The sequence below is a fragment of the Labrus bergylta genome, chromosome 10, assembly GCF_963930695.1.
Source record: "Labrus bergylta chromosome 10, fLabBer1.1, whole genome shotgun sequence".
Taxonomy (NCBI): Eukaryota; Metazoa; Chordata; class Actinopteri; order Labriformes; family Labridae; genus Labrus; species Labrus bergylta.
The window spans coordinates 11971758-11986979 of NC_089204.1; the positions used below are offsets into that span (position 1 = coordinate 11971758).

A 15222-nucleotide genomic window follows, 5' to 3' on the forward strand; every position below is an offset into this window, starting at 1 on the left:
GAATCACTTCAGTAGATTGTTTCAGCCAGCAGTTCAGAGAGTTATTTGTTGTTGTTTTGTGTTGTAGTCTGTTTGATCAGATCTTACCCTTAGAAATACCCAAGTCACACAGTAACGCAAACAAACTGACAAGGAACGGCTAGCACTGACATGTCTTTATCTTAGGTATCTTTGTTTTATATTTTTGTATCCAGGGAAGTTATTTTTGATCACTAGATGATCAATTTGTTTTGGAAGGAGACAATTCTGTTTTTGTCATTGGAGTCCACTTACTATGAAAACAGTGATGTACAGACCGTCTAAGAATAGCCTCAACAAAAAGGTCTATGTTTGCATCAGTCCATCTGTAATGTTGTCAGCTTGTTGGAGAACAATCTGAAAAAAATGGCAGAATTCTTTAGATACAGTTTAGACTTCAGGAAAAAAATGTTTTTTTGTTATAGTCTAATTTTTAAAATTTTTCTTTTTTCCTTCCCTGGTTTTTCACCTTTGTATTCTCTCACCTGATCCCCCCATCATTCTGCCCCCCCCCCCCCCCCCCCTCAGGGTAACGGAGTACATCAGCTCACTGGAGCACACACACTTCAGTGACGGCTCCACACAGTCGTCCTCTCTGACCACCATCACTCAGCAGAGCCAGCATGCAGCGGGCATAGATCTGGGACTGGAGCTGAGCTGTGAGCCCAGCCCGGAGGCCTCCGAGCTGGGTCTGAGCCAGCCGGTCATCCAGCCTCTGTCCATCAAGGAGCTGCTGAGGGAGAGCAGCAGAGGAGGCCGAGGTCTGGACCTGAAGACCGGCAGCCTGATGACCGGGACCAGTGCTGCCAAGGCTGTGTGCACGTTGTCAACACAGGCCGACAGGTGGGTCGCCAAATATGACACTGTATAAATATCACAATGATATCATGCATTAATCATGATAATGGAACATCAAAGATCATTTATTAAATTACAGCTCAACAAAAAAAGTCTTATTGTCAACACCGTTATGAAACTGAACTCTTCTGTGTTAATATCGTTTTGTTGAATACAGATTATAATTGGCTGAATAAAAAATTATACATGACTAAAATATTTATTGAATTAGGGGCGCGGATGGGCTAGTGGTTAGTTTGCGCGCCCCCGGTACAGGCTTTAGTATTCAAAGCAGGCGACCAGGGTTTGAATCCGACCTGTGGCTCCTTTTCCACATGTCATTCCCTGCTCTCTCTCTCTCTCTCTCTCTCTCTCTCTCTCTCTCTCTCGCTCTCTCTCTCTCTCTCTCCCTCCCCCTGACTGACTCTATCCGCTGTCCTATCTCTTGACAAAGGCATGAAAAGACCAAACAATAAATCTACAAAATAAAATAGAAATGAGAAAATTGATGGAAATGATGGTATTTATTAAAGCGCAAACATTTCATTTTTTATAATGTAAAAAATATGTTTTGAATCTGAGTTTGGGATCTTTGGTGGGATAAGAAGCAAATCTTTCACCTGGAGTTTTGACAGTTTTCTAACATTGAACTAAAGCAGTTAATAAGAAGAGAAAGCAATTATTGGACTCACCTTGAATAAAACAAAAATACAGATTACAGATGTTTTATTTACAGCTATGAATAAGATTGAAGTTTAGCTGAAATATAAAGGGGAATCCTACTTTAACAGTTTAAGAAAATCAAATGTTTTGAGTTGGAAACTATAATCAGAGTATAGAGGACGCAAGATCTAAAGCAAGCCTGACAAGAAAAAACACACTTAAGGAAATATTCATCTAAATATTTTTCTGAGCTTTAGAATATTTTGTACCAAATAAATAGGCACATGTTTACTTTTATCATTTGTGCTTTTCATTTGCTTTTACTGTAGGTATGAAATGCATCCTGGCTCAAGAAGGTGGGGCCTACATAGAACTGAAAATAGTGGAAAGTATTTATCGAGGGATTTAGTTTTAGATTTAGTTTTCTATCAAGACTGACTGGACGGTCTCAAGAAGGTGAAGAAAAGCTGCCTAATAAAACATCTGTTGGCTGTTATCATGTTGCCTTAACAATAGTGGCTCTTCATAAATGTATAACATGATCAGCCCGGCAGGAGGCGCTTTGGATATGCACTAGAGTGAGAGAGAGAGAGAGAGAGAGAGAGAGAGAATGTTTAGGGGTTACATTTAAGGTTAAGAGATGGTAACTCAAAGCTGGGTGTGTACGTCAACACTCGCACAACCAGAAATACAAAGGTGTGTTCTTCATTGTGAGTTCAAACGGTTCTGCGCTGCTTTAAATTTCCCCCAGCATTAAAATGCACACGCACACACACACTCACAAACGCAGACACTAACACACTGTGGCACATGGTTTATAATAAGTGTGTGTGTTCATTCCAAGGATCATGGATCATCTCTTATATAACTCGTTATCTAGGCTGCTTTTAGAAGTGAATAAAAAATGTTCCCACTGATCCTTTGGAACAGATGGACCGAACACATTTTACAAGCTGAAATTAGAGCCGAACACAGTAAAGACTCCTCTGCGCCGGGCCGCACTCGCAAGGGCGGCGGCTCTCATGCCCATTCTAATTGTGCCTCATCTGAATGTGTTCATTGTTTGTCTTTGAAACCACCTGGGAGTGACAAATCGATGCAATAACAAGATGGCAGCCATATTATCAAGGCCATGTTTTAGGAACAGCTAAATGCTACAAAGCCCTGGATGAGGACATTGGAACTTCACTATTGTTTTACATGCAAAGTGTGAATGCTCCGGGGGAATCCAAAATCATGTTTTTAAAAGTCCTCAAAGGGGGACAGTTGAACTTTCTGTTCACAGGTGATGCTTTGTTTTAGACCAATCTGGTTCTTCTGGTCCTTCATAACTAGTATAGGAGAAAGTAAATGAGGACACAACACAAAAGTTGAGGTCACAAGAGGTTAATGAAACACTTTTTTGTGTGTGTGTGCACGTGTGTGTGTGCACGTGTGTGTGTTTGTGTGTTCCAGGTTGTTTGAAGAAGCAGCTACCAAGCTGAACCTGGTGGGTCTGGTCGGCTTCCTGCAGCAGCTCAGGAGAGCTTCTCAGTGTCAGCTGTTCGACTCTGTCACTGAGACCGGAGACTACTCGCTGGCAATGCCAGGTACACATTTTCAACATCCCCCCTTGTTGCCATTTTCTAAACTATTTCAAAGAGGTTAATTCTAATTAATTTTTTGAATGCTACATGATCAGGCTCCTGGAGTGCTCAGTGACTTTGTGGTTCTTCCTGAGCTTTATCTGCAGTAACATATGGAGCATCTAAAATGATTCATATGGGGCTATGAAAAAAATCCTGAATGGCCAATTTTTTTTCTGTTCTTGGTATCACCATGTAGGATATCTTCGAACAGGGTCCTGACTGGGATCATTTTAAACTTGTTATTAACTGTTAACTATGATATATAACCTTAGAATGAAGGAGGGAAGACAGTCTACTCATGAATAAGACAAAAAAAAACAAATCAGTTAACTAGTAACCTTCTCACACAAGAAACAGGATATAAATGAAATCAAGACATGGAAAAATTCTATCAAAGTTTTTTTTTTTTCGTCCCCAGGGGAGGCCAAGTCGACGCTGGACCGCCGCAGTGCTCTCCATCTCTTCCGCCTGGGAGAGGCCATGCTGCGGATCGTCAGGAACAAGAACCGACCTCTGCTGCACATGATGAGGGCCTGGAGCGTGGTGGCTCCTCATCTGGTGGAGGTAGGAAGCTTCAACATTGTTTTGAAAGACAGAGTGAAGCTTTTTCTAATGGCTGACATTTTCAAACTCTTGGATATAAAATGATCTGGATCTCTCATAATCCGGTACAATGTAAATCCAAATATTGCACTCAATATGATACTATCACTTTTAGAAAAAACACGATGTTGAAGGACAGTCCTAGAATGGTGATTTCAGAATTCTACAACTTGCGGACTTCTTACTTCTTAGTTTCTCCTACAAAGTAAATACACGTCTTAAACTATGAGCGCATAAATGGCTAATGCAGACTTCTGTGACATCAGCAGATTTATATCGATGCTGGTAGCCTAGCGGTTAGTGTGCACGCCCCATGTACAGAGGTTTAGTCCTTGAGAGCCGACGGCCCGAGTTCTAAACTGACCTGTTGATCCTTTCATGCGTGTCGTTCCCCACTCTCTCTCTCTCTCTCTCTCTCTCTCTCTCTCTCTCTCTCTCTCTCTCTCTCTCTCTCTCTCTCTCTCTCTCCCCTGTTTCTGACTCTTTCCATAGTCCAATCTTTAGAAGAAAGGCAAACAAAGCCCCAAAAATACATCTTTAAAATGTAAGTTCACATGTGGGAAAGTAGGGTACAACTTATTCTCAGTATGTCATTATTTAGCTTCTGTCCTCCTTGTTGTCATGGTAACTTCACTCTGTGGACAGTAATATTATGTTCAATTAACTTTCAGTGATCACTCTGAAAAATAAAGAGGGAGGTTTTAAAAAGAAAAGAAAGTCAAATACAAATGAAAGCTATGATATGAGCACAAAACATGGACATCAGGAACTGCCACTTCGCCTTGCATGAACTCTTAAACAGCGACGACGATAGAAATGTACTTACAGCTCAGTGCACTCACAATCAAAATATCTCTGTGTTCCAGGCGGCATGTCACAAAGAGCGCCATGTTTCCCAGAAGGCCGTTTCCTTCATCCACGATGTTCTGACAGAGGTGCTGACGAGCTGGGCGGAGCTCTCTCACTTCCACTTTAACGAAGCGCTGTTCAGGCCCTTTGAGCACATCATGCAGCTGGAGCTCTGTGATGAAGATGTGCAGGATCAGGTTTGTTCATACGATTCTTTTGCATCAATCAGTTTATCACCAGATCTGTGGCTTGACATTTAAAGCAGTGTTATTTTACAGAATAGTTCAGGAAATGTTTCGCTGCTTGTTTCTCTTCAGGTAATAACGTCGATAGGCGAGCTGGTGGAGATGTGTTCCCCTCAGATCCTGTCAGGATGGAGGCCTCTGTTCAGCGCTCTGAGGACCGTCCACAGCAGCAAGACCGACACCAAAGAATACCTACTGGGGGATTACTCTATGGGTACTCTCACATGACCTTTTTCTAAAGCAATACAAATGAGTCCTTCCTTTATTTCTCTCCTTAATTCTGTCCTTTCCCCTTTCCTCTTCCTCCAAATTCCTCTGTCACACCTCCCCCTCCAGGGAAGTCCCAGGCTCCAGTGTTCGACGTCTTTGAGGCTTTCATCAACACTGACAACATCCAGGTTTTTGCCAACGCTGCCACTGACTACATCATGTGTCTCATGAAGTTCGTCAAGGGTTTAGGTTTGTCAGACTTTTACATTCTGTGTTGTCATTAATGTTTTAGTCATTAAGATGTTATTTTTAAATGCACTTTTTGAATCAGATTGTAAAGGCACATCTTTGGGTAAAAACTGGAGGGTAGAAGGCCTCCTGTGTCTGTCAGCTTCCTTCTTTCTTTCTTTCTTCTATAAATAGATCTAATTTCAGGCAAGATTTTACAATTTAGCATTTGATATTGCGGGGACAAAATAATGCACTGAATGAGTACAAATTAAAAATCTGGTGACACTTTAAATGAAGGTCACAATACTCACCATTAACAAGTTGCTTATTAGCATGCTAATGAGTAGCATAATGGCTGATTATTAGTCATGATGGAGCACTTAGTACTTTATTCTACATGACCATAGTCTATAGCTAATAGGACATTAACTCAGAGTTTTGATCTTAATGTGCTTTGCTTAGTATGGCCATTATCAGGTAGAACTAAAGCATATTAAGATCATAATTCATGTTCAACAACTTCCTAACTTTCTATCAATAAGCAGTAGGTAGGAGGGTATTGAGGGAAAACTCTGAGTTAATGTCCTATCAGCTGTAGTTTATTGTCATGTAGAACAAGGTACTAATAAGCACTAAATGATGACTAATAAGCAGCCAGTATGCTACTAATTAACATGCTAATTAGTAACCACTTGATGGTGAATATTGTAACCTTAATTGTAAAGTGTTACCAAAAATCGGTTTTAATCAACATTCAATCAGTATTAGCTTTTAGCAGTTACAAGTCAACGGTTTTATGTCCACACTTTAAAGACTTGCTGTGTCACCTGGCTTTATTATCACTTTACACGGAAGAAGAAAATCAGATTTTCTTCGTAGTTTCTGATTGTGTGTGTGTGTGTGTGTGTGTGTGTGTGTGTGTGTGTGTGTGTGTGTGTGTGTGTGTGTGTGTGTGTGTGTGTGTGTGTGTGTGTGTGTGTGTGTGTGTGTGTGTGTGTGTGTGTGTGTGTGTGTGTGTGTGTGTGTGTGTGTGTGTGTGTTCACAGGAGAGGTGGACTATAAGGAGATTGGAGACTGTATCCACGTGTCGGGTTACAGCTCCACTGACCTCTGCTTACCCGCTCTCGACTATCTTCGAAAATGTTCCCAGGTACGAGCCGTGGTGTTCAATCCGGTGCCAGGTTGTTTGATTTGGATAAGAATGATCTGGATTTGGAAATCTTATTTTTCCCTTTTACAGGATCAACTAATCCATCTTATCTTGGTGACTCTTGTTTGTCTGTGATATATGCAATTGTATTTCTTTCATTTTCAACTTGATTAGGGATCCTTTCAACTTTTTTAATGTTCTTCTCAAAAGTTCATGTTTAACATATTTTGAATTTACAACAGCCCCGATAAATGATGGAAAAAAAATCACACAGGTATTTAAAGCCCTGTAGAGACATTTGTGCCCAGTTGTTGTTAGGTGAAGCTTTGTGGAGTTTGCAGATATTTGCAGGCGTCATTTAGCCCATTGACATAAAGAATACATTTTGTTATTGACAGCTGCTTGCGAAGATTTACAAGATGCCATCCAAGCCGGTGTTCTTGGGGGCGCGGCTTGCCAGCCTGCCAATGAGATGCCAGGAACGCTCCATCAGTACTGAGGACGGGATGGACTGTGTCCTGCAGGAGTTTGACGATGACACAGGTAAAGTGTCTGTGGTCCACATTATTAGTTCTTTCTGGTTTGTGTTTCCACTCTGTCTGACCCTCGCTGTGTTGGTCCTGTGTTTTCTACCCCGCAGGTCTGATCCAGGTGTGGATTTTGTTGTTGGAGCAGCTTACAGCAGCCGTGTCGAACTGTCCACGCCAACATCAACCTCCAACTCTGGAGCTGCTCTTCACTCTGCTCAGAGAGGTCACAACTGTACCAGGTAACACCCAAGAAAACACACACACCTGCTCAGAAAACTGTGGAGGAGGAGTTTGTGAAGTGTTTAACAACAGGATACAGTCAAAAGTTGTTTTTTAGAAAATGAAATATTTAAATCAAAACGCTGAGTAAACCTGTAAAGTTAAGGTAATTATTGAATTTATTTAACACCAACACATTTGAATGTCCTTGGACGGACAAATCAGTCACATGACCTGGATCTACAAATGATCAAGTGCTTGGTTGAAACGCTGAAGGGAAAAAGTCCCCAAAAAGCTGAGATTGAAGAATTCACCGATTGATTGATTTGTGAATTCACTGTCTCATCTGTGAAGTTGCCAAACTCTGTTCTTATAAGCAAACATACTTACAGACAATCTGCACCTCCTCCCTCCAGGTCCCGGGTTCGGCATCTTCTCGGTCATTCAGCTGCTGCTTCCTGTGATGGCACTGTGGCTGCAGCGTAGCCATGGCGACCACTCCTACTGGGATGTGGCGGCTGCAAACTTCAAACACGCCATTGGCCTGTGCTGCGAGCTGGTGGTGGAGCACATCAACAGTTTCATCCACTCAGGTGAGACACACCTATGAGTGTAAAAAGGGTTTGTCACATAGTTCTTCCAACACATAGATGATACCTGGGCATCCCAAGTATATATCTGACCTGTTTTTATTAAATCTTTCATTTATTCATAAAATTGCTGCGTGCACGAAAGGGCGAGACAGAGCGGGCGAGAGAGTGCAGACGCGTGCGAGGACCTCACGACTCCGTGTAACATAACATAACTCCTGTTTAAAAAAAATGCCACCTCTAGCAAAACCGAGAGAGAGAGATAAGGTTCACTGTTGGTACATCTCTCTTGTAAAAGCATTGAGAACAGGTGCCTTGTTCCTATCAAAACTGAAGCTTCTCATGGCTTTGTTTTATTAATGTTAATGTACATCGGCTTGCTGCTGATTCTTGGCTGAACTCCTATAAATAACGGAATATCGAGTGGAATTTTTCAAAACATGAGGTGTAGTTGTTGTGTTTATGTCTGTGCGCATGCGTCTGGATAAATTGAGTAGATTTAAGTTGTTTGTTGCAAAAACTAGATTCATTTTGAGAGAGAAACACATTTGACATAAATACAAACTTAATATTAAAACATTCTCTGAGATAAGAGTAAAAAAAAAAAAAATCCACTGCCCAGATATGGCGTCATTCTGTGGGAAACACTGTCTTCACATCACATCCAAATGCCAGGTTGTTCATTTACACATCGGGGGCTCGAGCTGAAAGGGTTTGCAACACTTTCTGTTAAATCAACAACAACCGGGGCACTGGTGGCGCAGTGGTTATTGTGCGCACCCCATGTATGGAGGGTGTAGTCCTCCAAGCAGGCAGCCCAGGTTCGAATCCAACCTGTGGCTTCTTTCCTGCATGTCATTCCCCACTCTCTCTCTACCCGATTTCTGACTCTATGCACTGTCCTATCTCTCCAATAAAGGCACAAAACGCCCAAAAATAAGTCTTAAAAAAAAAAAATGAACAACAGCCTACAGAGATGTTTGTGAAACTGAAATCCTCACTATCAGCCTCACTTTTTCCTCTAGTGTCCCCCTGTGACCTGAAGATTCAGAGCTTGTGAGTCCTTGTCTTTGAGAGGGTCAAGTGAGTTGTGTGTTGCACGGGGCAGACTTTGCTATTTGTTTATTTTGAAGATAGTTAAAAAATATATATCAGCGTCGACAGGCTTTGTGAGAAAAGCACTGACGGCAGAATATGTCATTTGTGCAGTTCTAAGCCTTCGGTTTAGTACGTTTAAATATATTGACCTACAATTATTTTAAAATGTTTTATTAAACCTCCACTTCCTGCAACCACTGTCCCTCTTCTATCACGTAATAATAATAATATAAAACCAATTGCATGGCATGAAGACTAAAGCAGCCACCAGAGACAGAAAACAGTTGATATTTGAAAAAGTCATACATTTCAGAGAGGATTTCAAAGATGCTAAAAATGAAGCCGAGTCTGATTGGAATATGCAGTCATGGAAAGTGCTTTCCAAACACATGCAAAGTAGAGTCTTGTATATAATCTCCATGATCCATCCAAAAAAAAAATATAAGATGAATAAAGAAACAGCAAAGGGATGAGAAGGAACACAAATGTCTGATGAATCTGAAACAAGGAGATTCATTTTTAATCTGAGTAACATACATCTTCGATAGGATGTTCTAATCTCAAACTGTGCTGTCGCATACGAACTGTTATTGTTTGTCTCGTGTTCAATCCTGTGTTTGTGCACACACATGAAATAGAGCGTGATTAATGACTTGTTGTTCCACTTGTTCCTCCTCTTTAGTCAAATGAAAGTGTTGCCACTTCACCTTTATCCCACGTGCTGATTGGACATGCTGTGTTTTTGTGATGTGTGTGTGCGTTATGCAGATATTGGTTACGAGTCTTTGATCAACCTGATGCTGAAGGATCTGTTTAAGCTGCTGGTGGCGTGTGTGTCCGAACCCGCAGAGACCATCTCCAGAGTGGGCTGCTCCTGCATCAGGTGACCACACAAAAGTGACCCTGTGTCAGTAAAGCTACACAGTGAGGTTCATGTACTGTCTCTCTCCCTCTGTTTATAGTTTGTTATGGGGCAGAATGTTTTTTCTTTCTTTCTTTAGCACAATCCCAATTTATCAGTTCATGTTTTTAAATGTTGTAGCCATCAGTTTATATTTGCCTTTATTATTGACAATAAATGAACCTGCTTTAACAGAGGAGGAAGGGCAACGACTGCCAGTTTAGGTTACTAAAGTAACAGATGATGCTTGTTCACACAAGTGGTTAATATAAGTGTATTAAAGGTCACTCATTATACTCCTTTTCAAAAAGTATATATACGTACTAGAGCGCACCAAAATATGTCTGTGACTAAATTGCCAAAACATCCACTCCGATCCTGTATTTTAACATGCCTTTAAACCCACTATTTCAGCCCTGCTCAGAACAGGCTGTTTTTGTGTCTGTAGCTTTAAATGCAAATGAGCTGTGTTTGACCACGCCCCTCTTTGGAAAGGCTTGGGTGGCTCTGGCTTTTTTGCTCCGTGACCAATTTTATACGTAGAGAATGCAGATTCAGAGGGCAGAACAAACACCTAGCTGTGGGAGTGTCACCCACATGGGGGAGGGGTTACTGCCCTTTGTGATGTCACACAGAGAACATCTCGAAACAAACATTTTCTGAAAAGTGGAGCAGGTCAAAAACAGAAATGATGGACTTTTCTCATAATTTGGGGATTTGCAGACTGGCCAGGGACACATGGTCATGTGTGTTTTGCAAAATATGTGACCTTTAAAAAAAATGTTGTTTGCCTCTTTAGGTTGTTGTACTTTCTGCTTGCTGGTGTCTGCACTTTTTACAAATAGTCTGAGATGGAAAATGTCCTCTGTATTGTTCTGTGAGCAGTATGAATGTCATGGATGTGTTTTAATGTAATCTAACTGATAAAATGTTGCCAATGATAATATGGAGACCCCAGGAAGAGTGCCTACTACAACACATAAGCTTATGGGGAATCTTAATAAACAAATACAAACTATAGTTGATCCTGACTCAATCACACACACACACCAACCTCAATGGATTATTATGCTAAAGTAAACAGTTCCGAATGAATGCATCTTTTTTTAACATTTGCTTGAACTTTTTGCATTTTTGGTACCTTTCAAGTGTATTTGAAGGCTTCACAAAGTAGGTCAAGTCAAGTGGATGATTAATTATGTTGCACATTTAAAACAGCCTCAGTTGACCAAAGTGCTGTGCACGTTGAACAACAATATTAAGGACAAATATGAATAATAGGAGCAATACAAAAATAAAGGACACAATAAATAGGGGCATAACAACATTTCAAAATGTCAAGCTCAACTTATATTCAAAGCCAACACAAAGAGGTGTGTCTTAAGCAGCGACTGAAAATATTGAATGGATTGAGCAGTTCTGATATCCACTGTATCTCAAATTTGGACCCAACCCATGTAAAGTTTCATAAACAAGTAATAGAATCTTAAACTGGCCCCTGAAGCTGACAGGTCAGGGGTCAGATCTTTATTCTCTGCCTGATCTAACTACAGCTTGTCTCTCTGCAGGTATGTCTTGGTCACCGTGGGGCCGGTGTTCACAGAGGAGATGTGGAGGTTAGCCTGCTGTGCTCTGCAGGACGCTTTCTCTGCTACGTTAGAGCCTGTCAAGGTACACACACACACACACACACACACACACACACACACACACACACACACACACACACACACACAGATACACAGTTGCTTGCAGATTCAGGTGGTATATGGACATGAAATGCCATGTATGCTTAAATGTAACATAAAATGTATTCACACACATGTAAGGAAGAGGGAGAAAGAACAGGTAAGAACATGACGCAACAGAATCATTTTTTTCTCTCTCGCTCTCTCCCTCTCTCTCTCTCTCTCTCTCTCTCACTCTCACACTCTCACACTCAACGGGCCAGTCAGCTGTAGTAAACCACATAATCCACCCCCAATCTGAAGCTGCCGGTTGGGACAGAAGTAATCTAAAAGCATTTGCTGCTAATACTGTCAACATGCTGACACTCTGTGTTAAGCCTGATAACCCCAGTTAACCTCCTGCAGCTGTGAATAACAACTGTCTCCTAACTGTGTCACGCTCAAAAATCTGTTGCATTTCTTTTTTTTGTCACTTTAAACTACCGCAACAAAATGCTGCTTCAGAGCTTTTTTTTTTATCCATCTGTTGCACCCAAGTCCTTTCTACAAATCTGAACACAAAAACCAATACCAGTTGTCTTTTTCAACACAGCCCTTTTTTATTCTGACACATACAGCAAAACTGAATATAGTAAAATGAACATGCAGCTTTAATTGGTAAATATATGTCTGATAAAGGACCAAAGGAAGGTTTGAATCTGAACGGTCATTTGATGCTGTTGTTGGTTTTTGATTAAATATGTGCTACAGTCTTTTCTGTTGGTTACCAAAAAAGAGTAAAGAGACTTATAATAAAACACATTTTGGTCACAATTTATGAGACTGCAATGCATTTACATTCATTCTATATAATATCTTAAAATAGTAATGCAGGTTTTCCTGTAAACCTACAAATGATTCCCAGCTTTTCTCACACACGCCCTTTTCAACTCTTACACACCCACAAGGCGGTTACTGTTTAGAAATTGTTTGCTAGCACCTGAACTTTTAATCCAAATTGGCTAATGATTAAGGTGTGATATACCAATCAAGGTGAATCACTTTTCACATCTATACAACAAATTATGCGTTTACAGTTCAGACTTGAATTTTCAAACTGTAGGCAAGACATCTCAAAACCTGAACTTGAGTGAATAAGAGCGAAGTGTTTTGTACACATTTAAAGTATTAAAAGTTGCTGGAGTTCAAACAGTAGGAGCCCTGAAAGTTTCAAAGGGGAACATTTTGTTTGGCTTCAAATTTAGCATAATTTTGATCCCACAATGACTTTAAATTAACTGCTTCACTCTTTTAATGTTCTGCCTATGCTTTGGGAAATACTCTCCCCCCCCCCCCAGATTAAATACATTTGATTTGTGTAGTTGTGTAATTGTGTTGTGCCTGATTCATTAAAAAAAACTGTGTACAGTATGGGGTTTTCCCCGCCTACTGAACTTTATGAGGAAAGAGGAGACTGGTGTTACTCTTCGGATGATGATAATGACGAGGACGAAAGTGATGATGATGATAATAAAGATGATGATGGTGATTGTGATGATGATGATGATGATGATGATGATGAGGACGATTGTGATGGCTACCTGCTGTGTGGATGTGGTGTTTCAGTGCTGTGGGAGATCACACATTTGAGAGTACAGCCTCAGCTGGAATCATAGGCTAGAATCTACCTCCTTCTGTTTCATGTTTGTGTGTGTGTTTGTGTGTGCATGTGTGCGTTTGTTTGTGTTGAGTAGAGGTGACATGGCTAGGCTGTATTTTATTGAAGGGTTTTTTGTGTTCCTGCAGTTCTGTAGCAGCTGCCTGACTGACTGCAGCTAAGCAGCTTTACAGCTTAGAGCCACATCTGTGTGTTAGCGTGTGTGTGTGTGTTTGCGTGTGTGTGTGTGTGTGTGTGTGTGTGTGTGTGTGTGTGTGTGTGTGTGTGTGTGTGTGTGTGTGTGTGTGTGTCAGCGTGTGTGAGTTTGGGTGTTTCAGGGAGATAAAATGATCAAGTTGTTTTGGTCAACATTGATAGATTTTCTTCACGTTTCCACAAAGTTCTATTTTAGGACTCTTAACAAGCTGAATATGTTTCTTCAGGGTTATCTTTTGAATATCTTCATATTATTTTGAACATAAAGATTAAATGGGATTCGCTCTGTTTTTGAGATTTTGCTATCATTTTTGTCCGTACTGATTATCTAAAGACAAACGTATGCACTGGTTGATAGAGTAATGTGTCGGTTAAAGTGCTTTCACAACATATACGTACACAATATTGAAAGAATTTTACTGCAGTAGGCTATGCCAAGTTGTAAAGACTGGCCCGGTACACTGAATGAATCCTAAAATTAAAACAAGCACAGCTAACGTTAGCAACAGTTTGGCTAATAGTTCATCCTTGTATCCTGTGTTAGTCTAAAAGCGTTGGAGGGAACCAGTTTTTGTTTATGTTCCTGTTTGATCTTGACTTGATTAAATATAGCAGTCAAATAACATTTGACTTTTGTAGTTGAGAGACACTGATAGCTGACATGTTGCTAGCTTTGTGCTAGTATGCTGTTCTTGTTTGGCGCTCTTAAACAGTAGCCCTGTTTTACAACGGCAGTTCTAAGCGGGAAATGTATACCTGTCCATGAAAAAGTCCCCAAGGCACGGTGCTTGGGCAAAGTAATTTTGCCTCTGAGCCGCCTTTGAAGGTATTAACAGAGGTAACCAGTGACACAGTAAAATGTTTGAAACAGCAGGGCAGAACTGTGTGTGTGTGTGTGTGTGTGTGTGTGTGTGTGTGTGTGTGTGTGTGTGTGTGTGTGTGTGTGTGTGTGTGTGTGTGTGTGTGTGTGTGTGTGTGTGTGTGTGTGTGTGTGTGTGTGTGTGTGTGTGTGTGTGTGTGTGTGTGTGTGTGTGTGTGTGTGTGTGTGTGTGTGTGTGTGTGTGTCAGAGTGTATGTGCAGCTCCTGCTGTTTGTTTACATGCTGTGCCTCTTCAGCCACACTGTAATGTGATTTACACATTGGGACATAGATATTACGTTGTAGATTATGCGTAAAGGCCCAAAGATGTAGTGACAACAGATCTTCGCTGTAGTGCTGCCGTGGACTGGAAATGTTAAAAAGGGTGGGAATTTGCAAATGGAAGCTCCAAAATAAAATGTTGCTTTTCAGGCTACTGTTTTTTAGATGAAGATGCAGATTGAAATGACTAGCTAAATCAAAAATACTACATTAAGGTGTTTTTATCAGACTGCAGTCTATCAGAGCATCTCAACTTCTTTCTATTTCTATTCTTACTGGACAATTTAAGGAGCTGATCTTACACATGATCACCAAATACGATTACTACAGCTTGATTTAAACCCCAGTGTTTATCTCTACTACTGTCTCAGGAGTTTTAAGGGCTTAAAATTCTGCATCTGCATCAAGTTTAATATGTAAAATCTCAACATTTAGCTTAAATGCAGTTTTGTTTATGTAACAGTCTTTGTGACAGTGGTGCATGTAAGGGCTGACATTATTGTTTATGTGGCACATCATATTTATTTAGGTCTTATGGCCGATTATAGAAAAGCTCCTGTTATCCTGTGGCATGTGACGGCCTGCTGCTATTACATTTAGAACATTTTGTCCTCGTTCTGTCTGTTTATTTTGTTAAATATTTACCTGAATATTTTATTACATATAAAGAAAAAAGTATTTTTATTAGGTTTTTTTTATCTACTTTTTGGTGGAGTTTCAAAATTTTAGGGCCTGATGCGATGTGGGGTCATGGAGGTCACATATTGCT

At 40.6% G+C, this 15222-nt stretch overlaps 1 protein-coding gene across 1 annotated transcript in view; it reads left to right on the forward strand.

Moving 5' to 3' along the window:
• arfgef3 (ARFGEF family member 3) overlaps window positions 1-15222 on the forward strand; it is a 59800-nt gene that overhangs the window by 33265 nt on the left and 11313 nt on the right. Inside the window, exons 22-33 of the mRNA XM_065959278.1 lie at window positions 547-861; window positions 2974-3107; window positions 3565-3710; window positions 4616-4795; window positions 4916-5057; window positions 5180-5302; window positions 6331-6434; window positions 6833-6977; window positions 7075-7203; window positions 7600-7776; window positions 9640-9754; window positions 11341-11443. Coding sequence (XP_065815350.1) covers window positions 547-861; window positions 2974-3107; window positions 3565-3710; window positions 4616-4795; window positions 4916-5057; window positions 5180-5302; window positions 6331-6434; window positions 6833-6977; window positions 7075-7203; window positions 7600-7776; window positions 9640-9754; window positions 11341-11443 — 1813 coding nt within the window. The remainder of the gene's footprint in view (window positions 1-546; window positions 862-2973; window positions 3108-3564; window positions 3711-4615; window positions 4796-4915; window positions 5058-5179; window positions 5303-6330; window positions 6435-6832; window positions 6978-7074; window positions 7204-7599; window positions 7777-9639; window positions 9755-11340; window positions 11444-15222) is intronic.